At 39.0% G+C, this 23,960-nt stretch overlaps 1 protein-coding gene across 11 annotated transcripts in view; it reads left to right on the top strand.

The window, feature by feature from the left end:
- UTRN (utrophin) overlaps nucleotides 1-23,960 on the top strand; it is a 496,097-nt gene that overhangs the window by 49,757 nt on the left and 422,380 nt on the right. For 7 of the 11 annotated variants that reach the window (XM_045865681.3, XM_054505584.2, XM_045865682.3 and 4 more), the window contains exon 1: nucleotides 3,629-3,786. The exons of 3 other annotated variants lie outside the window; for them this stretch is intronic. In XM_045865681.3, coding sequence (XP_045721637.2) covers nucleotides 3,693-3,786 — 94 coding nt within the window. In that variant the 5' untranslated portion in view covers nucleotides 3,629-3,692. Of the gene's footprint in view, nucleotides 1-3,628; nucleotides 3,787-6,619; nucleotides 6,965-23,960 lie in introns of those variants that run through there. One more of the 11 variants, XM_054505589.2, reaches the window with a different exon arrangement.

Genomic DNA, 23,960 nt, shown 5'->3' on the forward strand with positions numbered 1-23,960 from the left:
ATTTATTTTATATTTTTTAGGAATCAAGAAAATGAAAATCCTAAAATCGGATGTTTTAGGAAAGAGATAATTCATATCATTGTACGTGAATTTGTTCAAATACCAAAAAGTCTGAAGAAAACTGTAATTCCTCTGAATTAGATTAGATAATCCCTTTGCTTTAGAAAAAAACTGATAATCTCTTTGAATTAGAGTTTTTGAATTTAAAATTAGATAATTCTTTGAATTAGATTAGATAATCCCTTCGAATTAGAATAATTACTATCCTCCTTATATCACATTTCTTTTTTACTTGAAGTATGGATGACACACAATGTTACATTAGTTTCAGGTGCAGAGCATAGTGATTGGACAATTGTGTATGTTACACTGTGCTTACTGTTGGTAAGTATAGTTACCATCAGTCACCATACAAAGTTATTACACTATTATTGACTGTATTCCCTATGCTATACTTTTCATTCCTGTGACTTATTTATTTTATATCTGGAAGTTTGTACTTCTTAATCCCCTTGACCTGTTTTGCCCACCACCCCACCCCCTCCCCTCTGGCAGTCACAGGTTTGTTCTCTATTTATGAGTCTGTTTCTATTTGTTTGTTTATTTGGTTTCTTAGACTCCATGTATAAATGAAATCATATAGAATTTATCTTTCTCTGGTTTATTTCATTTAGCATAATACCCTCTAGGTCCATCTGTGTTGTTGTGGATGACAGGATTTCATTCTTTTTTATGACTGAGTAATATTCCATTATATATGTATGTGTGTGTGTGTGAATATATGCCACAGCTTCTTTATCCATTCAGTTATCGAGGGACCCTTAGATTGCTTCATATTTGGCTCTTGTAAATAATGCTGTGATAAACTTAGGGGTGCATATATCTTCTCGACCAATGTCACATTTTTAAGAAGTAAGGGGAAAATACTGCTGGTATCTAGATCCTGACTTGTTCCTCTTGTCTACCTTCAAAATTTGTGAGACTCTCAATCTTAAGTCACATCTGGTCTAAAATTTCTTCCGATAAATAATTATGGCTGTTCAGAGGCTGCTTTAGTTGAGCCTATTTATTTTATTTTTTTTTAGATTTTATTTATTTATTTTATTTTAGAGAGAGAGAGTGCGTGAGTTGGGGGGGGTCAGAGGAAGAAGGAGAGAGAGACTCTCCAGCAGACTCCCTGCTGAGTGAGGAGCCCCATGTGGGGCTTGATCCCACGGCCCTGAGATCATGACCTGAGACAAAACCAAGAGTCGGTCGCTTAACCAACTGAGCTACCCAGGCACTCCTAAACCTATTCGTATTTAAGGGGAAGACACATATAGAAAGACAGAAGGAAAGGAATGATTTGTAAATGTTTGAAATATCATATTTACATTGAGAATTTCATCTTCTAAGTTTTCTTAAGGAGCCCTTTGGTAGAGAAAGAAGGACTAGCTGCTTTAATAGCTTCTTACTGGAGATATGATTCAAAGGTCAGTAGTTATTTAGCTGGCATGAACCCATACAGCTGTATCAGTTGAAATGTTTTCATACCTGTTGGAAAATAGCCACCGTTAAAGCCGGACACCTTTAAGGTCTTGTTTCAGCACTGTAGCCAGTATTCATGCCTTACTGGTTGTTCCATATTTTGAGTATTGAGTCCTGCTACAAGAATGGAGACATTTTTGGGCCACTGATAAAATTAGGCTTTGATAAAACCACCAGGGAAATGCATATCAAACCACAATGAGATGCCAGTTCAGACCAACTGGATGGCTGTAATTAAAAAGGTAGCTAATAATAAGTGTTGGTGAATATGTGGGTAAATTGGAACTTTTATACACTGCTGGTGGGAATGTAAGATGGTGCCGTCACTTTGGAAAACTGTCTGATGGCTCTTCCAAAGGTTAACCGTGGAGTTACTGTATGACCCAGCAGTCACATATATGAGAAATGAAAACACGTCAACATAAAAACTTGTTCATGAATGCTTATAGCAGCATTATTTGTATTAGCCAAAGGTTAAATACAACCCACATGTCCATCAGCTGATGAGTGAATAAATAAAATGTGGGGTATTTATACAATGGATATTATTCAACCATAAAGAGAAGTGAGGTGCTGATACATGCTACAACATGGATGAACTTTGAAAACATTATACTAAGTTAAAGAAGCCTGTCACAAAAGACCACATATGCTATGATTTTATTTATATGAAATGTTCAGAAAAGGCAAGCCTATAGCGACCTACAAGTAGATTTTCATGGTTGTCTAGGGCTGGCCGGTGCGCAGAAAACAGAGATTGCGTTTTGTAGTGATGAAAGTGGCCTGAAATTGATTGTAGTGAGGGATGCATATATCTCTGTGAATATACTAATAATCCTTGAATTCTGCACTTTAAATGGGTTAATTACATACTGTGTGAATTATATGTCAATAAAGCTCTTAAAAAAAAAGAATTGGGGGCGCCTGGGTGGCTCAGTTGGTTAAGCGTCTGCCTTCGGCTCAGGTCGTGATCTCAGGGTCCTGGGATCAGACCTGCGTCATGCTCCCTGCTCAGTGGGGAGTCTGCTTCTCCCTCTGGCTGCCCCGCTTGTGCTCTCTCTCTCAAATAAATAAATAAAATCTTTGTAAAAAAATAAAAAAGAATTGGGCTTTGACCATGTGGCATAATTGATGGCACTGTGCTTTTGGCTGCTTGCTCCTCGCAACAATCTGAGGAAACAGGTGGGGCTGCTACTCCCATTTTACAAATTTGGAGATTGTATTAGAATGTATTTTGCCGGAGTCCTACAGCTTCTAATCTAGGAAACACACAGAGATAAGGAGGAGGAGAGTGGGGCAAGTCTTGGCAAGTTCTCTCGATCATACCTCAGCCAGTAGCGGGGACAGAGATGGCTTTTACCTTAAGCCCCTGTGTATCCTGGCAAGGGTACATATTCTATGAAATATGAAAATTTTTGCTTATAAGTGAAAAGTTTCTATTTCAAAGCAGGCGAGAAGAAAGAATAGAAAAAGAAGAGGGTGTGGCACTATGGGGACTGATTTTCCTTGCTTGTTGTGCATGGATAACATGTGCAGAGCAAGAGAGGACCTCACATACACAGAATCACAGAGGCTGGAAAATATGAGTCAAAAGTTTTACTTCTTATTTTATAACTCTGTGTGGTGAAGCTTATTTTTTTCCATAATAGTAATGTGTGAGGAATTAAGCAGAAATCCTTGTGAATTTCATTTCTCCAAGGTATATGTGCATATTAAAGTAAAATAACAAGTCCAAATTATAACCAAACTCGTCAGCCCAGTTGTGCACCTGGGGCAAATGCCTCTATTTATATACATAGTGGGTCGGAAGGTGGGTGGAGGTGTCCTTTACCAGCCAACACTGTCAAAACAGGAAGCAAAGTTATAATCTCTTTGTAGTAGATTAGAAACATTCAAGAGCCCTGAGTTGTGACAATAAAAAAAAAAAAAAACCACAAAAACACAACAACGACAATAATGAAAACGACCTAAGGAGTTTTCACTGACTGCTAAATGTAACTAACTGTCTGGTGTGTAGAGGAGGCTGGGTTAGCTTTAGTCAGATCCTCTCATGGGAAAAATAAAAGCCACCCCAAAACAGGACATCCCAGTGTGCAGTTCGCAGGCTGCTTTTGTTGTGCACTTCCTCCGCATCTTTTTCCTCGTCATTTAAGCCATTGTAGGTGATGAGCGGCCGAGCAGCTACCCCGTTTCGTTGGAAAAAGTGTAGACTTGACTTGCCAGGGCGAGGAGCTCGCCAGGCCTGCAAGCACTTACCAGGTAAGTGTGTCAACTTGCATGACTCCCACCCTGGGAGGTTTTGAAAAGGGGACGACAGCAAAGACAGGGCTCTCTTAGTCACTTAGTGAACCCAATTTGTTAACAGAGCCGCCAAAGGCAGGGCCTGGCTGGTGAAGGGAACATACCAGTTTGTGCTTCCTGACGCCACATCTGTCTAGACTCCAAATAGTAGAGACCAAGGCTGTCTGCTTCATCCTTCTCTTCAAAATGTGACAGTTTGCCAGTCATTAGCTTCTTTGGAAGAAGCACTCAAGGGTCCATAAATCCGTTGTCACAAATGTGCTTCAGTTTATCTCCCTGTATTTTCAAAGTAGCTTATTATGTGGCTTGACTATTTATTGTCGTATAAAGTTTCCTCTTTGCCATTGGACAGTGACAGAGCTCATCCCATGGTGTACCTGGTTTATTGTACTGGCTAGAAAGATGTTTTACCTTTTAAAATATATAGTGTAGAACTGGTAAAGGAGCAAAGAGGACATTTGTACTTTGGGAGGACTGTAAATGAAGGGGTTTTCGTGTTAGCACCGTGCTGTCGAGGAGAAACAGAGATGCAGAACTTCACATTGGATGTGGTCATGTACGTTTCTCACCGGCGTTTATTTCCAGGGTGATCTAGATTTTCTGATCAGGTCAGATGTACGTATCTTGTTTAATGTATATATTTGCGTACTGGTCATAGAAGCTTTTCGAGGAAAAAAAAAACAACCCAAGTGATGGGTATTGTTTGACCTCACATTCATGCTTGAATGTTGTCTCTGTGGGAAAAGTTTCAGGCTGGTTAGAATTTTTACAGTATGTGTTTCTTCCCTTTGGAATTACTCTTTATCTCTTACTGTTTTCCTTCCTAACTCCATGTGAATGAGGTGGTCAGTGCTGGTAGGCACGTTCTCTGTGGAGCACATTTAAACTAAAATAGTTGGAGCAGTCCCTACTTTCTTAGTTGGGTTTCTTGGCCAAGTGTAATAGGAGATCAGTGGGCTATAACTCACTTCTTTGGCTATTACTTTTCTCTCTTATTTAAAGAACAATATGCTCTCAACTGAAAATTAAAATACAGTTCAGGGACCAGAATTAAAATCCCATGCATTGGGGCGCCTGGGTGGCTCAGTCAGTTAAGCAGCTGCCTTCGGCTCAGGTCATGTTCCCAGGGTCCTGGGATGGAGCCCCACATGGGGCTCCTTGCTCAGCGGGGAGCCTGCTTCTCCCCTGTCTGCAGTTCCCCCTGCTTGTGCTTGCTGTCTCTCTCTCTCTTTTGTTCTCTCTGTGTCAAATAAATAAATAAAAAATTAAAAAAAAAAAATCCCATGCATATGAAAGCATTGTGGCATCATGGCCTTTCAAAGATCTCTGGACTCTGATTTAATCTTCTTTCTTTGGCTTTTATAGTCTCCACAGTCCACTTGTGTTTGTGTTACTGTCTTGCTACAAAAAGCCTCAAGTGACTATGGTGGTGAAATCAAAAGACAGGAGAAAAATACAAACAAATCTTTAAATAGTAAGCACATTTTAAAATGAGTAGACTGTAGCTTTAAATATGAATTCTGGTCCATTTAGATAGCATTCTCTCCTGCCCTCTGACCAGCCCAAAGGCTTTAGGAAAATTGAAAGCATTAGAAAAAAAAAAAAAAATTCAGGACATGTTCTTTTAATAAAAATAGCAAACCAATGTGTACTTGATTTCAAATTCCACAAAGGCCTAGGCTCTCTTCTCATTGGTTTTTGGTAAACTGAATATTTTTATATTTGCTGGGTAGATCTCTAGTGATCTTGTAAGAAATAAAGATACAAAAAAATAGATTTTTAATGGGTATTATATTTCATCGCAACACATGGCCTTTTTTGGTTTTCAGAGCAGTCTCCATAACAGATTAAACTTTATGATGAATCTTTTTTTTTTTTTTTTGGATGAATCTTTTATTTACAAACCTCAAGTAAGGTAGAAAGAATGAAACCATAAGTGTTTTGCATTAAACTTTTGACAATAAAGAGTTGATATGCAAATGACCATTGCAGAATTTAAAGGGAACAATAAAAAACAAGGTATAAAATGGAGTGAATTTTAGATACATATTTGCTCAAAATAAGCCATTCAGTGTTATTTTTGAAATTGCTGATCCTTTGCTCTATGGTGTGATCTGGAATGGGGAACCCAGTGTATTTGCCTCCCAGCCACCCACTGAGCTACAACAGGGAAAACGGAGTAAGTTGAAATCTGAATCTCTATGTCTGTCTGTCTGTCTGTCTATCTACCCATCTATCCATCCATCTATGTATTTATTATCTATCTTTCTTTGATATAGAATATTCTTATTTTATAATATTAACCCAAAGCTTTTGTGACCTAATTCCTTTCCTTTTCTTAATCTTGATGTCTGTGTACAGATGATCAAATATTAAAAGTAATCTAATTGAGGGAGACCAAAGTTAAAAAACAGTCTTGAAAATGTGAAAAAAAAATTATTTGGTTCCATTCTAGGACTTGTAGGCATCTACTAATGCACAGATGATTTATGTCTAGAAATTGCCCTGCTCAGGAAACCACTTCTGGGAGGCCCAGCGTATCTTGCCATCCTTCCTGCTTGCCTGGTGGCTGACAGGACTCTCTGTCAGCCATTTCCTTTTGAGGTGGGTTGGTTAAAATATCCTCAACCTTGGCTCCACATTAGAATCACCAGTTTGAAGCCCTACAGCCAGAGATTCTGATTTAAGCAGACGGAGGCCCTGACTTTGTGGCTTTTCAAAAACTCTCTGACTGATTCTACGGTGATTCAAGGTGGAGAAGCACAAGGGAATGTTGTTTGCTCCCTAGGAGACCGAAAGCTCCATGAAGAAGGCACGAAGGAAACTTTGTCACCATTGTACCCCGCACCCAGCTGTGTGTCTGGCATGCAGGAAAGGCCTAGTATCTGCTTGTGGAATGAATGAATCAATTCCTCTGAGCAACAGGAAGGCTGGAAGAGGGCTGGATCTCTTCATTTCCAGTTGGTGATGATGTAGGAGAGTATGTTGTATTAGACTGTGGCTTCTCTGAATATCAGCTGTCATCTGGGAAGAAGCTCCTGGAAGAGATCATAGGAGAACCGGCTAACCTTGGGACACATTGAGCAGCCTTCTCAAGAGACAAGCCTCCCAGGTGGCAGTGTCTTCATGAAGCAAGGCAGGTTGAGAACTTTGGAATAAGAATTTCATCAGGGGCTGAGGTGTCTCTGTGAATGTGGAGGTGGGGCTGGTGGGGGGGGGGGCGGCTCACTACCAGGAGGTTCTCTGGAAGGACCTGTGTAAAGATTAGTTTGAAAGGAAGGAGTGTGTTTATCTTTGCCAGATATTAAGGGCTTGACCTGCCAGCTGATTGCATCAAAGCGTAGGGAAGTTTGTCTGGGAGAATTTCTCAGGGCTTGTGAGTTTTTAGCTGATCTTAATGTTTATAAAGAAAATGCATTGGTGGCTAGGAAGACCAGGTGGAATATAATTTGCAGAGGTGAGAGAGAAAATTGTTAAATTGGGAGAAGGGTGGACAGAGTGACTTGTTTGAAACAAAAGAATTTGGGGGCAGAATGAGATGTCTGACTAATATGGTACTGAACAACTACTCTAGGTATGGACCTGGGTCTCCGTTCCCCTGTGATTGACTGTGTAAGTCACTGAACCTCTGAGCTAGGTCTCCAAACCATTCACATTCCCCAGGGGGCATTTTAAAGCACCTTGCAAACTATAGTAACATTCAAGGTAAATAAAAAGAATAAGTTCTATAAAATTTATCAAAATCTAGTCAGTTGATAATGGGCTTTGCCTGGTACCCAGAGTCTAGGAATAGGAAAACAAATATAATGTTCATTATGGTGCTTAAAATATATTTAGGCTGAAGCTGTGCACCCTGCCATCATTTTTGTTGTGTTTTCCCTTGGCCTAACTTGAAAGGCATGCTCATGACATGGGTCCTGGATCTGTTTCATGTTACACTTGGGTTCTTTGACCCTTATTTTCAGGGCACCAGGTGCTTCCTATCCTAACCATTTGCAAATTCCAGATTTGATTGGAGGGCCAGCGAAAAGACTGGTAGGAGAAAGGACTGTTAGGAGCACTAGATAGGATCTGGGTGCAGTGACTCGCTCGATCCTGCTGCAATATTTTGATTTGAACAGTTCAGTGAACTGGCAACTCAAGTAGTTTTTTTCCCACTGAACTAGAACTTTCATTGTTATGCAGAGGAAGATGAGTCATAGCCTAGTTTTACCATTGTGTCAAAGTGAAATTTTAGTCTAGGACTAAAGGAACACAGGTCAAACTTTCTGTCTAAAGCAGAAGATTGAAACTTGGATTGTGAGCTGGGCAAAAGTAAGCGTGGGCTCCCTGTGAGGGTGGCTGTCAAGGTATTTTATTGTAAGAAATTTTCGATCCCAAATGTAATTTTTAATAATGTATTTAAGCACCTTAAAAAAAAAACACCTTAAGCAATCAGTTTCTTTCTAAAAAAAAATTCAGTGCAGAATAAACATTATACAGAGTAGAAAATTGTCATTCCTTCTCCCCCTTCATAGCCTATTGTTAATAGTTTTGTTTGTCCTCCGCACCTTTTCCTATGAATATACAAATGTGCAGCTTTACAACTAAGTTCCCACAAGCAGCGTGGTTTTTCATTTTGAACCAAAGTCGGAACCATCCAGCATTAGTAGCATCCCATTAAAAAAAATTGTTAGAAATAATGAAATGTGTACATATATCTTAGTTCATTTGGGTAATTGCTGGGGGCAGATAAGTGTCTACTGTTAAGTTGCTGTCCAGGAAGTGTAGAGAGATGAAAAGTAGTATATAAATGTTTGAATTTGCATTTTTTTTTTTTTTTTGAGAGAGTGGGAGAGCGCACATGTGCCCATGAGTGAGAGTGGGGGGGAGGGGCAGAGGGAGAGGGAGAGAGAAGATCTTAAGCAGGCCCCACACTCAGCATGGAGCCCCATGTGGGGCTCAATTTCATGACCCTGATATCATGACCTGAGCTGAAATCAAGAGTCTGATGCTCAACCGACTGAGCCACCCAGGTGCCCGAAGGTTGCATCCCTTTTTTTGTTGTAATTGAACTTCTCTGCATATGTTTAATGGCTCTTTGAACAAATTCTTCAATGAATTGCCTTTTCCTACATTGCATCCACCCATCCACCCTTTTTTTCCTGTTTTTTGGATCTCTGACTTTTTTTTTTTAAGATTTATTTATTTATTTATTAGAGAGAGCATGAGAGGGGGGAAGGGCAGAGGGAGAAGCAGACTCCCCACCGAGCAAGGAGCCCGAAGTGGGACTCGATCCCCGGACTCCAGGATCATGACCTGAGCCGAAGGCAGTTGCTTAACCAACTGAGCCACCCAGGCGCCCGGATCTCTGACTTTTTTTAAACTACTACTGATTCTGAAGGAAATTCTTACAAAACGGCAGATTTTGAATGACTTATTTGAATTTCTTTTGAGTTTGAAGATGGTTAACTTCCAACTTAAAAGACAGAAGTGATTTCTGGATCTCTGGGATAGAAGTTTGAGTCTTTGGATTTAAATTCTGTATTTTCTCTTTCTCTTCTCTAGTGTGATAGCTGTCAGCATCATCCCAGACTGTGCTGCGACTGGTGATTCTTTAGGTGCCCTCACGATTTTATTACATTTTCCTATACCAATACATTACTTTCCTAGGGATGGTAAGTCCCAGGGGTATCTATAGAATGCTCATTTTTCCATGTAATTTGTAGAGCATAATACACTTTGTGGGAAGAGGCTGTGGAGTTGGACTTACAGTTGAATCCCAGCCATCCTGCATCCTGGGTCTGTTTCCTCACTTGCAAAATGGTGATAATGGGATTGTTGTGAGTCTTTAAAGGTATATCTGTGTAAAATCCCTTGCACATTACTTGGCAACTTGCAGGAAGGATTATAGTAAATGGTGGCTGTTTTTGTTAGTAGAGCCTTTCAAGTTAATCCAGGAAAAATGAATACGGCTTAGATAAATAAAGATAAGACATGAGTTTAAATGAGGCCCCATATGCATCATCATACTGAAAATTGACCAGTTTGTCCTCATCCTTCGATCTAGATCTGTTAGTGATTTTTCACATCATAGCATCAAGGCAGTAATCCTATGCTGGACTCACTTAACTGCAGATCCAGTACGTGGCAAGAAATATAGAAATACATGACAACAAATGGCCTGCAGTTGCTTGGAGAATGTCTTTGTGGCAAGGTGCCCGAAATGTTTTGCTGGTTTCAAAGTTCACTTTCATTTGTTCAGAAAGGTTTTTATTGTTTGCAAGCAAGCAAGGCAAGCAAAGGAAAAGGGCACATAGCCTCCCATATGATTCTGTGCTGTACGACCTATTTGCCTTTTGATATCTTGTATGAAAAAGCTTTATTTAGTCTGCAGAGAGGACTATTTCTCCAAATAGAGGAGAACTGTCATAATGGTCTGGAAACATGATAGATTTCAGTTTAATGCTGTTCATCCAGATACCGTGAGAGGCTGGAATGCACAGAGGTTGTAAGATAGGCATCTTGTACAAATTCTTCCAGGTCACTTGCATATCATCAGTGGAAATGCCTCCTCAGATAGCAATCCTCTTGGCCCTCTGAGAGGTAGCTCCTCCTTTCACACCAACCCTGACCCTTTTCTCCTGGCCCAGCCAGCCCCTAGCTAGGAACCTGCTGCCAGAGTGAGTCTCCTGGCTTTGACCTGGCCTGTTTTCTTGTTCTATTCCTGAATTCTGTGCCTTTAGCTTCTGCTTCAACACTTACACAGTCACGCCCTTTCTGGTGTTAGTAGCTCCTGGATTGTGTTTGACAGAAGAAATTCATTTCCCCAGCAGATTCACTTTCTAAAACTCTAGGTAACTCCAACCCACCCATGCAGTCTGGTATCTGGCATTGCTCTGAGAACTGTTTAGTTAGTTTTTAATAAATATTTAATGGCTAACTCTGAATAACTAGTGTTACAGCAGGAAAAGAAAGGAAAAGCATAGTTTGTGTGTATGTGATTTATGGGACATTTGGGAATAGAGGAGAAAGACATCATGAAATGAAAATACTTATTATATTTTATCTCTGCCCATGCAAATTCTTTAAAACAATTGTTCTGTTCTATCTTTGCTCGTATGAATTTAAAAAATCATGGTGGATTTCATAGTGATGGATTTTAAACTGGGAGGTTATGGGTATTTTGCAAGTAGGTTGAGAAAACAGTTCTCAAGTCCCACTGGATCCTTCTTATCTACCCACCTCCTTCCTACTTATTTCTTATGCTGTTACAAGGAGAATCTTATGTTTTGTGATGAGAAGTTACTTTGTGGCTAAATGAACTGTGCACTATTACAAAAAAAAAAAATCTTTGAGATTGTGTTCTGTGTATTCACTGAATTTGTTGCTGGGCCACATGCTGTAAAATTTCTCAGAGTAATAAAATCTAAATGAAAATAAATGGTGTTGAAGGTATATCTACCTCTTGATTATTGAAATAAAGAATTGGCATTTACTTCCCATAATTTGGAAGTCTTCAGTAAATAATATGTGCCTGGTGTTTCATGATGAACAATTCTTATTGTAGTGGGTTTGTTTTAGGAAGAGTGTCAGCATTGATTTCTCTGTAATTTTCTAAAATTTCTCGTCTGCTTTTATTCTTAAATCAAGTAGCACTTACTTTTCTGTCAACCTCGGGTGAGCCACCCGTCTAAGAACTAGAAGTGAGAAAAAGAAGGAGCCCAAAATAAAAGATTTAAAGAACATTTATAGAGATCTGCTATTTTCTGGGTCCTGTTGTAATTGCTGGGGTGTTTTAAGTGGTTTTAAACTCGATGATTCTCCTCACTGGCAGCCCAGGACCACTGCATATACTCCGCAGACTGCACAGAGGTGACGATCGACATTTCTTTCTTGGAGTGTGCAGTGCAGGGACATCTGTGAAGCACATCAGGCCCTCTTTTAGTATTAGGTATTCAGTTTCTAGATCTAGGGCAGTAAATCAGAAGATCCAGCAGCAGGCTGGAGTGCTGCTGAATATCAACACAGTGACAATAATGAGATGTGCTGATCATACAGAAGACCAAAAAAAAAAAAAAAGTGCAAAATAGCCTCAAAGCCAAGCAACCTGGGTCATTATGGCAATAGATTTTGCAACCTCTAATAGGGCTGAAAGTGAAAAATGATAACACACGTACCAAGTCTTTCTTGAGGTTAGTGTTTTGCATTTGATTTTTTTTTTAAGATTTTATTTATTTGGAAGAGAAAGAGAGGGAGAGTGAGCAGGCATGAGTGGGGGCAGGGGGTAGAGGGAGAGGGAGAAGCAGACCCCGTGTTGAGCAGGGACCCCGCTGCGGGGCTTGATCCCAGGACCCCGGCATCATGACCTGAACCAAAGGCAGAGATCAACTGAGTCATCCAGGCACCCCGTGTTTGAATTATTACCTGCAATCACAGTTGCAAGTATATTCACAAAGCAAGAGGTACAATTTCTGTGATTATGAAACAGATTTTTCCGGTGTCAGTCTTCTGGGATCAAGAAGAGGTGAAAGTTATATTCAAAGGCTAACATTTGGTTAATATATCTGAAGTACTCCATATTAATAAAAAATATTTATTGACACCTCAGGTTTTGTTAGATAGGATATTTGTTTTGTCTATTTATAGTATATTCAGGCAGAGTTACTATTTAAAATACTTAATGACTCGTGGGAGAACGGCTCAAACCTATCAGATAGATGTCAATTAATGAGAAGGGGCGATGGCTGGTAAATATGTCTAATGTCTAAAATGCCCTAAAATGTCTCTTGACATTGCCACGTGTCTTGCAAGATCACTCCCAGTCGAAAGCCCCTGATAGAAAGTGTTTAGAGCCACCTGTTACTGCTCTCGTAAGTGCTATGGAAATATTTCCTGTCATTATGATTGTTGTTGGTATCTTCCTTCATTTCAATTTTTTATTTCTGATACGTTTAAAAACATACAGCTAAGACACATCAGGATTCTGTTCTCCAGTGAAATCGCCACATGTATTACAAATAAGGCTCTACTTTTGATAAGATTTACTCACAGTTTGTCAGAGCACATACACAGGGACTCTTCCACAGAGGACATTTTTCATTTTTCTCACCTGCTGCCTTCCTTCCTGACATCTCAGCACCCTGAAACTGGAGCCTGGGAGGACCGCCCGTAGGTGTGGAATTGGAGACCAGATGTTCCTCTGGGCCTCCTCCCACCGCGCTGTAGCCTGCTTTGAGTTGATTAACGGCTCAGCTGGGGAAGGAGCCTGTTACTTTGGCTTATGCCAAATTCCCCTCCTTGCCTTATGATGATATGTTATTAGTGTCCTGATCCCTCTTATTTGTTCAGTTAATCTGCGCTTCCGGGATCTCAGCAGATCACAGCATTTTGTTTTCAGTGACTTCATTTCATAATATATGCTCTGGGTAGGCTAGACTAGAGACATTTAAGCCCATCAATTTAATATCTACAAATATTTTATAGTTAACCTTCCTATCCATTCTCCTTCAGCATTCTTGGAAACAGATGCTTAAGCTGTTTACTCAGACTGTCCTACTTATCTAAGGTATCCATTTTCCTATTGACAGGATATAGGCTTATTTTTTTAATCCCCAAATCCATAAGAACTGAATATCCAGTGGGACATGGGGATCAACTGAAATCCCCCCATGTTAGAATCATTGATCACGTGGCTTCTGGCGGAAACTCTGACAACCTTATTGTTTTTTTCCCTTTGAATCCTCTCAGCAGTTTCGACAAGCATTTATTTGTTAATACCCATTGATAATTATAAAAAATAATTTAAAAATATCTAAATATGAGATAAAAGATTGGTTAAATCATTGTTAGGTCTACCCACACAATTAGTAAATGTACTTCAGAGGGTAGGTTTTACAACCATGTATCAGCTACAATCCGTCTGTTGCTGATGGAGTGGAGGAAGGGTAGAGCCTATCTTTCCCTCACCCCCACCTTGTCCCCAAGTACACTTGGGGCTTTAGAGTCAGACTGCCTTGAATTTCAATCCAGGGACTTCCATATACTAACCCTGTGAGCCCTGGATAAGTTGCTTCATTTTAAGTGTTTTTTACCTCTGCTGGAAAATGGGGATCATAAAAACATTTACCTAGTATGGATGTTGTGGGATTAGATTACATAGTAATCCTATGTAGGAGGCATTCAGTACATTGTTGCTAATAATGGCAACAACAATAATGTTACTACTACTAATATTGCTACAATTATTAATACATTAAAAATAGTTTAAATTACTGTATATAATAGAGTTGCTAAAATGAATCAGATTTAGCTGAATTAAAGTTTGATTCTTTTTGTTCATTCTCTTTAGATGATAGTAAGCCATGCAATAACTGAAAGAAAGAGTGGTAAATATAAAATCTAGGTTATTGATTCTTACCTTGAACATACAATCGTATTATAACTTCAGAATTTTAAAGCACTAACATTTGTTGCTATTCTGTGGAAATCCTTCTTTCTAATTTCTCAATAGTAACTGTCTTCTTAGCTTGTTAACTGTTGTGTTGTTAAAATAAGGTATTCCTGGGGTGCCTGGCTGGCTAATCAATAGAGCATGCAGCTCTTGATCTCAGGGTCATAAGTTTGAGCTCCACGTTGTGTGTAGAGATTACTTAAAAATAATTCTTAAGGGGCTCCTGGGTGGCTCAGTCGCTGGGCGTCTGCCTTCGGCTCAGGTCATGATCCCAGGGTCCTGGGATCGAGCCCCGCATCGGGCTCCCTGCTCAGCAGGGAGCCTTCTTCTCCCTCTCCCTCTGCCCCTGCTTATGTTCCCTCTCTCTCTCTGTCTGTTTCTGTCAAATAAATAAATAAAATCTTAAAAAAAAATAAATCTTAAAATAAGATATTCCTTATTTCATAAAAAATAATTCTTTAAAGAAAATTTCAAATTTCTTATCTGCAGTGTTGAGTGTTTTTTCTTTTAAAAATCAGAGTAGTATCAAAGAATGTTAGAAAAAGGGGAAAAAATTCATTCCTATTTCTACCATGTTAACACAGTAGTAACTTTAATGTCTTATATTCCCATTTAGTCTCTATATTCATACCTTAAAATAATTGTAATTATATCACACTCCTAGTTTCTTATTCCAGTATTTTAGTTTTATATTATATCATAGGTATTTTCCAGCTTCTCTTAGGTCATTCCATAATTTAACTCTCTCCCTGTTTTTTGGTATTTAGTTTATTCCTAGTTTTTCAACATTATGGATAATGATGAGTGAAAGTGATCTTTATTGATCTGTAACGTGGAGGTAATAAAAATATCATAAGGTTGTCATGAGGATTACAAAAGCGAACAGATACAAAACAGGGTTTCTCAGACACAGACCTCTTACCATTTTGGGCAGATAAATCTTTGCTGTGGGAGCTCTTCTGTGCAGTGTAGACGTTCCACAGCTTCCCTGGCCTCTATCCACCAGTTTTGATAAACAAAAATGTCTCCAAACCTTGTCAAGTATCTCCTAAGGGGCAAAATCATTCCCAGTTGAGAACTCCCAATATAAAACACTTAGAACAGCCTGGCACGGCTCTAGTGAGTGCTGTGTAAATATTTGCTATTACTATAATTGTTGTTGGTATCATTCTTTGTTTGGGTTGTTTATTTCTGATAAGTTCCTAGAAATAGAATTTCTGGGACAAGCGTTTCTGACATTGATTACTAAATGCTTTCTAGAAGGACTGTGTTAACTGTGTTAAGTTTAATGCTGTCAGTTGTATATAAATATGTCAGTAACTTTGAGATCCAGCCAGTATTCAGTTGTGAATTCCACATATTGTTTTATGTTCAATTTCTGTAATTACTAGTCAAGACGAGCATTTCCTGTTTCTTCACTTTGTATTGCCCCATCTGAAGGTTCTGGTAGAGGTTTTTGTTGATTTGTTAGTTTCCCCCAGCCTCCTCTCCGCCTGCCCTTTTTGAGTTGCTTTACCATCCACCACTTGAGATTGAAAAGTCATACCCTCAATAACCAAGTCTGTGTTAAATTTCTTTGCTTGACCTTTAATGGCATCCAAGTTGAACGTTGTGAGGTCCTTTCAGATTCTTGTGTTTTACCCAAACAGTCCTTTGTGATTTCAGATTAAGACAGGGTAATTGACAGTGTCTCATAATAATAGAACTTTCAGGGTTTAAATATAAGATGGCATCCTCTTTTTTTGAAGGATAATTTTGTGGAGGAGAGCTCAACTTTGTATTCTGTGATGTGTCCTCTAACTAATGTGGTTGCCTCTGGTTTACCCTTTTGGAAATAATCCTAATCCTTGCTGTGGGAGGTCCCACCCATATCCCTGGCTTTTAGCACTTCAGTGCCTGGGGCCTTCCAGCTGCAGTCACTGGCATTCCTTTGCCTGAGGGCATTCTCTGGCTGGAAAAGCTCACACCCAGGGTTGGCAGGAAGTGCCTGACCACTGTCAACTGCCAACAGCCAGTGACTGCTATAGTATAAATCCCTTGCTCTCTTGCATCTTAGGTGAGCTGCCTTTGAGATGAACATTTTACCCTGAGGTTCTCTGAGTTCCCAGTTGGATTATGATTCAGTGGTAATTTGCTTGAAAATGACCTTTTATTAGTTACTTTTCCTTTCCTGTCTCATTTCTTCATTCCCCACCCAGTGTGTTTTGGGATCACCTCCAAAATAAACTGCAATTGACCTTGAACAACACAGGTTTGACCTGCATGGATCCACTTCTATGGAGATTTTTTTCCCAGTACATACAGTACAATATTGTAAATGTCTCTTCTCTTCCTTATGATTTTCTTAACATTTTCTTTTTGCTAGCTTATGCTATTGTAAGAATACAGTATATAATACATATACAAAGGATGTGTTAATCAACTTTATGTTATTGGTGAGGCTTCCAATCAACAGTAGGCTATTCGTTAAGTTTTTTTGGGGTATCAAAAGTTATATGCGGATTTTCGACTATGCAGGGGGTTGGCATCCTGAGCACTCAAGGTCAGGTTGTTCAAGGATCAGTTGTACTTATACATATGAATGTATAAGTTTGTCTCAGTTTCTGCTTCTGGGGAGAATCTAAGATGTTAGCCAACTTTTCCTTTGATCTTGACCCTTTCGTTTGACCCTGATGAAAGAAGAGCAAAAATCAGACCAGGAGAATAGAAATCTTTTGAAGACCTGGCTGTATAGAAAGTAGATGAGTTTAGTTTCACTGACTCAAGAGACAACTTGGACAAGTAAATATTCTAGTTATGTTCCTGCCCAGGGAGTTTCGAGAAAGAGTGGCTGGGTGGCATGGTGGGATTAAAGCCACAGCAAGAGGCCTTTTAGTGTCCCCACCTAATGTGACTTTCCGCCCACTTCCTTCACACTCTGGACTGACTCGGGCTTGCTGAGTGTCAGAAGCAGCTTGTGGCTTTCTCCACATAGGGACTGACTAATGTTAGAAAGGAAAAAAGAATCCTCATCTGTTGCTTTCCTAATTTTGTCCTTGTTTTTGAGATTTTATTAATGCTTTGGGAAATTTTTTGGCTTGTACCTCTGCAAGTTTGGCAGCCAGGGGCATTATTTCAATTGCAGGCTTAGTCCAGAGGGCTGTTTGAGTAAAACCACTTAGGAGTTGAGGGATGACCTGATGGGTCTATTTCGAGATGCTAAAAGGGGCTTTGCAGGACCATTAAGAGTAGCCCCTTTAAAATTAGAGGCATAGTGGGGCACTTGGGTAGCTCAGTCTGTTGAGCCTTGGACTTTCGATTTTGGCTCAGGTCATGATCTCAGTGTCCTGAAATCAAGCTGTGGGTCTGGCTCCACACACAGCGGGTTGTCTGCTGGAGATTCTCTCTTTCTCTCTGCTCCTCCTGCTCGCTTGAGCACTCTCTCTCTCTCTCTCTCAAATAAATAAATAAATCTTTAAAATTAGAGACACAGGTTGGTTGATTCCAGGGATTTCTGTCATTACGCTGCTACTTCCTTTCTCAAATTTAAAGAACAGAAACAAAGACCAAATTAATAGCAGTACTAATAGGAAACAAAGAAAATTAGTAAAATAAATAAAATTGTAAATATCTGTTTTGTTAATTAAAAAAAATCAAATCTTTCAAGCTGATTTCTAAAAAGTCAAATTTGGCTAGACTGTAAGAACTGAATTTTATGGGGGTGGAGTCAGAATGCGGAGGTCCTCTGTGGGTATCCCATGCTAAGGCAGAAATTTCTCTCTCAGGCCCTCCCAAGGAGGGTAATTAACTGATCAGCCTATTACATGGGCACCTGTCTCCCTGACCCATTCCACACCCTCCCCGCCGCCTGCGCCATCATCCAGCTGCTTTCCTTTGGTGCCCGCTCTTCAGACTGCAAACCTCGAGGAGCACTTGTCTTAAAGTCACATAGCTGTTTTGTTTCCTTGCCAGCAAAACATTGAATGTAGTTTCTAAAAAGCCAGGGTCATCACGTGGTTTCCAATGACTTTAGCTGCAGGTGAACGTGACCCAGAGTGAACCAAAGTGAATGTTGGGCAGTATGGGTTTCACGTTTTCTGTGTGAAAGTTCTTCCTTTGTTGTTTGTGATTAATAACTGAATAGGATATAAAGCCAAGTGATTTCATTGTTGAACACAGACTTGAAGGTCATGAGAAATTGCCTGTTCAAATTAAACTTTGCCAAGATATGGTCAAAAGGTCAGCATTAACACCTGGATAGTTTTTGAAACAAGGCAGAGAAAAACAGAACAACGAAACACCATTCTTTATTCAGTGTAAAAATTGATGTCAAGTAGATCAAATGATGTGTCAGATCCTTACAATAGATGACCTAGACCCTGAGTTTATACAGGGAGAAACACTTTAAAACAAAGGTGTACTGAGGACCTAGTGTGGACCAAGTTGTTCAGAATGAGTTTGTTGTGCCAAGAAATGTGGCAAAGAGTTAGTTGTAGGTATGACTACTTTGTTAATAACTTGATTTTTAAGTTTTGTATCGTATTGTTTTACTGTTTGAAATAGGGTTTTGAATCAGGTTTCTTGGTGCTTGGCACTTTGAATTTTATTGTTTCCAATATTTCATTTAAGAGTCACACATAATAACTGATGAAAATACAGCGGGACTTAAATTTAAAAATAGTGAGTCTCCTGTGCATAATACATAGCATCTTCAATACCTATCTTTTATGCTTATTTTCTTTTCCATGTATTCTCTAGGCTTTTGAATTTAGAAGTTACGAAAAGATTTTCTTCTAGTCTGTCATCTTTACTTTCCCCATTTGGAGAAGGAACTGCCCCAGTTCTTAGTGACGTATTTGTATACACATGTCCATTTGTATGATGAATTGCCACAAGACCTACCAGCTGTAACTTTTAAACCTAAGGATGGGTTAATTTTGAAGATGACACACTGAGAGCCTGGCTTTCTCAGGACTGGTGTGATGTAGATGTAGAGGGATGGCTGGGCCTGCTTGGGTCCTGTTCCTTCCTATGTTATTACTTGCTTGTTTTCCAGCTGGGTCTTCAGTTTCTTCTCCTGGGACAGCTTCTAGGCCCTAAGTCAACTGGTAGGAATTTGTGTGGTAGAAATAACAGCAGATGGGCGGAGATACAAACTCCTCACTTTGTTCCCATTAGAATTTTTCCCTGCTGAAAGCAAACAAACCAAACCAAACAAAATCCTCTAAAACATTATAATTTAATCGGAATTGAATGATCCCTGTTGAAGAAGTTTTCTTACATGGCTGACTCTTAATTACTTCTGAATGATTAGGATTTTTCTTTTTTTCCCAAGGATACATCAAGTTCTTTCTTTCTTTCTTTTTTTTTTTTTTTTTTTAAGATTTATTTATTTGACAGAGAGAGATAGCAAGAGAAGGAACACAAGCAGGGGGAGTGGGAGAGGGAGAAGCAGGCTTCCCACAGTGCAGGGAGCCTGATGTGGGGCTCGATCCCAGGACCCTGGGATCATGACCTGAGCCGAAGGCAGACGCTTAACGACTGAGCCACCCAGGCGCCCCTCAAGTTATTTCTTTGTCAGTGAATGTTTATTGTATATTTATGATGTGTAAGGAACTATGTGAGGGAGGCCAGGGGTTAAGACAGTTTCTTCCTTCAGGGAATTAAGAATCTCATGAGGTGGGGTGCCTGGCTGGCTCAGTTGGTAGAGCTAGCATGCGACTCTTAATCTCAGGGTCATGAGTTCAAGCCCCATGTTGGGCATGGAGCCTACTTTAAAAAAAAAAAATCTCACAAGAAGGGGAGATCAACATGGGCATATATATATATATATATATATAATTAATTCCCCCCCCAATATTTTGTTATAATTAAGGAACAAAATATGTGAATTCAAAAGGTGGGGGTGGGGTAGACATAGGGCTGGGGAGGAAACTCTAAAGCCTTCATGAAAGAGGATGCCATTTGGTATGGAAACTGGTGGGAGCTCTGGGACCAGACGAAAATGTTCCAGAAAGAGGGTGCAGATCGGTAGGGGATGGCTATAGGGAGGCATGCAGAATGCCATGCTAAGTAGGTTACTTCACCCTGTAACATATAGATATACCTGACTAGAGGCAGTGGATGATGTTTGGGAGGTTTTGTGTGTGCAGTTTCATGATCACAAGAAGTTAATCTTTCAAAGGGGGTTAGGATGCATATAGGAGGGTGGATGGTATGGGAGGTTGTTGTAATACACTGAGGGGAGGATGCTGAGGAGCTGGACATTGAGGTTGGTAGCTTGGGAATATCTTGGCTCTGTTGAAGAATTAAATTGAATTATGTCAAAGCTCTCTTCATGGTTTTAATATTTAAGATTCTGCTGCCAGAAGCTGAGCTCACTCTTCTCTTGGAGAGTGTAAGTATGACAGAAAGAACTTGTGTGTGAAAGATTCTTTCCTCTCGTATTTACAGTATCAGTTTCTAGTTTAGGAGCTCAGCTGATACCTGCAGAAATTGCTTCTGTTTGTGACCTGCTTCCCTCTGCTGTCCCTTTTGTGCTTTTCCTAGTTATTTTCCCTTGGAAGATAAAAGGAGGTGCTTAGGTCACATTTCATTTTTTTGGGTCAGTGTGTGTGGGATTGCCCCTCTTCAATTGTGTTTGTAGGTGCTGATCTGTGTATTGTGCCCAGTTAGGGCTAAAGGCTTGGATGGTTACAGTTGTGCTCTTCCTCCTCTGTGTTTCTGCTTCTGGTTTTATATTTCGGTTTGTGGTTCCCAGGCAGAGATGAATGACTGAGAAATGTTGCAGATGAGTGGGTGTGTTTGTTTCCTATTGCTGCTGTAGCAAACTAGCATGAATTTCATGGCTTCAAACAACATGAATTTATTATCTTACAATTCTGGAGGTTAGAAGTCAGGCACAGGTTTCACTTTACTAAAATCAAGGTATTGGCAGGGCTGCATTCCTCCTGGAAACTCTAGGGGAGAATCAATTTCCTAGTAGCCTGGGAATATCTTGGCTCTGAAGAGGCTGCCCCCATTCCTTGGCTCATGGCCCACCCGTCTTCAAAACCAGCAATGGTGGGCCAAGTCTTTCTCACATTGTGGTGGATAAATCTTAATTTTCATTTTTTTAAAAAAAAATAGAACCTCTGCACAAAGAATTTTGCACGGTGGTTAATTCCACAGTCATTCCTGCTTGTTCAAAATAAATTTCATCACATTTGGGGGGGGGGGACAGCTGATTTATAATTAATTTTAAAAAGTAGTTAGAAGCTTTTCTTTTCCATGTATATGTGTGAACGTATTATATCATGATATGTATGTTTGTCCAATGATGGGGAAAAGGGAAGGAATGAGCCAAGTGCAGGCATTGGATTGTAATTCTGGAAAGGGTCATAAAGAGGAGAAGTAACTTTGCTGTGACAAAAACATGTAAACCACTCATGATTTGCCACTTTTCACACTTTATTCTGAAGCCCTATACTTCAATTAATGTGATTTAATGGTTTTCTCTCAGTGTTATTTGGCAGGATGTTGTTAAGGAAAGACATCCAACATGGTGTTGGAATCTATTTGGGAACAAAACAAATGAGTAGCCAAACTAAAAGTGAAATTTAAAGAGTTTTATTTTATGAAAACTGAAGGAGGTCAGAGGCTAGTTAACAAGGAGTTTCTTTGTACATTTATGGATTCAGTGATAGTTTGGCCTTTGGAATTTCTTTTAGGTAAGCCAAATATTATTAAGGCAGATTCTAGATTTAACGTCATTGCATTCTACTGCTGACGTAAGAACCCGGGTAGCGTAATTATCACAAGAATATAAAAACTGATGTATTATAATCATACAATTCATGTTCATTTACTTGGAACTAGGGAGTATACCTATGGGAGATGTCACTTCCATGCAATCTCTTCCTGCATTTTTAGGAAGGAGTCATACGTGAGTCAAGGATTTCTTAAGAAAACACTTCTAAGACAGTAATAAATAAGTCACTTAGACCCACCACTTCTTCCTTGTTAATTTTATAGATAGGATTTTTTTCTGCTCCTCCCCAGTCATCATTATATAGACAATGCAATTGCCATTGAATAATATTTAGAATTTTTAGAATGATAATATTTAGAAAATTTTTAGAAAATATGCATTTCTGAAATACTCAAATTACCATTAGAATTAAAGTAGGGTTTTGTTGTGGACAAATATGTCAGTTTAATAACCTATGAGCCTAAATCTTTCATTTTTCTTCTGATAAATTTGATTAGCTCTTGTTTTTCACGGAGACAATTGAGTTGGGTGAGGGCCAAGAGAAAAAGTCTAGGAATGTTAAGCTCCTATATAAGGGGAAGTTTGCATTTCTTTTATTGCTGATAATCCTTACTGATCTAAGGATTGAGGTCCTGTATGTTTGTCACTGCTCTTCCTTTTCATGTCCCCTAAAGAGCCATCGTACAAGACGTTGGGACATGCACAGTTAAGATGGCCTAATGCTGGACATTTGTTCCTTCAGTTTCTTCAATCTGCTGCATGTAGAATGACATTAATTAAAGGAACAATGAGTCTAGCATGTCGTAGATGCCTAATAAACAATTTTTTAAAGAAATGAATCAAATAACTTGCTTGTATATGTGGTTAAAGTTAGTTTTTATAGGGTAGATTATTTCTCTTTCTTTTTGCTTTAGGAAAGGTGTTTGTATTGTGTCTAAAAGGAAAGAGAAACATATCTTTAACATTTAGAACTATAAATCTTAAGTTTAAGAATAAGATTAGCCCAGTGTTATGCTAAGAACTACAGAAGAGGACCAAAGAGAGATCTAGTGCCTATTCTTTCATGATTTGAAAAGGTGTCTCTATACTGTGTTTGGCTTAAGGGGTTTTGTTTTGTTATGTGATCCTTCAATTTCTGTCTTGACCTTTCATATAATGAGACCATATAATCTTTTAAGATAATGTTCTTAAAGTTTTTTGGGGTCAGAGAGTAACTTAAAAATTGATAGAAACTATGGAATTTCTGCCCCCCACTCAAAAATCACATATGCAAACACATAATTCTTCTTAGAACTTAAAGAAGTTTGTAAAGTCACTAAAACTTATCCAGATATGTAGCAAAATATAAACTTTTGTTCATTTATTCAGTTTATTCTTATTTGTCCATTCATTTCCATAGCTTTATAGGTTTATAGGATTATCTAAGAGAAGGCTACCTTTGTTTTTTTTTAAACAAAATATTATGTACTTATGTTTAAAAAGCCAGACATTTCATTGCATAAAAATTATGCCCTGCTCCCAGGGGGGATAATCCCCATCATTAGATGATTAAAAATTTTTTTTTTGTTTGTGTGCATATTTAGTGTATGTATTATGTTTCATATTGCCTATTTTTAATAAATACAAGATCATATTATTTATATTGTTTTACAGGGTTTGGTGGTTTTTTTTTTTTTTTTTGCGCTAGGTATGCATATTCAATCTTTTTCCATGCCAGTATTGGTAGATTTAGCATATTCTTTTAAATTACTATTTCACCCTTTAATTAGCATGGACATAAGTCTACAGACATACTAAAATTATTTATAGAATAATTTTTGTAGTTAACATGGTTGGTGGCAGAAATAAGAGGAAAATAAGGAGGACTGGTTGGAATGACATGTCAGTTGCTAAAACTCCCCTTTGTTCATCTTTTCACAGAGTAGTTGTGTACCGTAAGGCTGGGGGAGGCATATATTTTAAACAGGAGGT

The sequence above is a fragment of the Mirounga angustirostris genome, unplaced genomic scaffold (assembly GCF_029215605.1).
Source record: "Mirounga angustirostris isolate CCGP_5_RB_7025 unplaced genomic scaffold, mMirAng1.0.hap1 SCAF_8, whole genome shotgun sequence".
NCBI lineage: Eukaryota > Metazoa > Chordata > Mammalia > Carnivora > Phocidae > Mirounga > Mirounga angustirostris.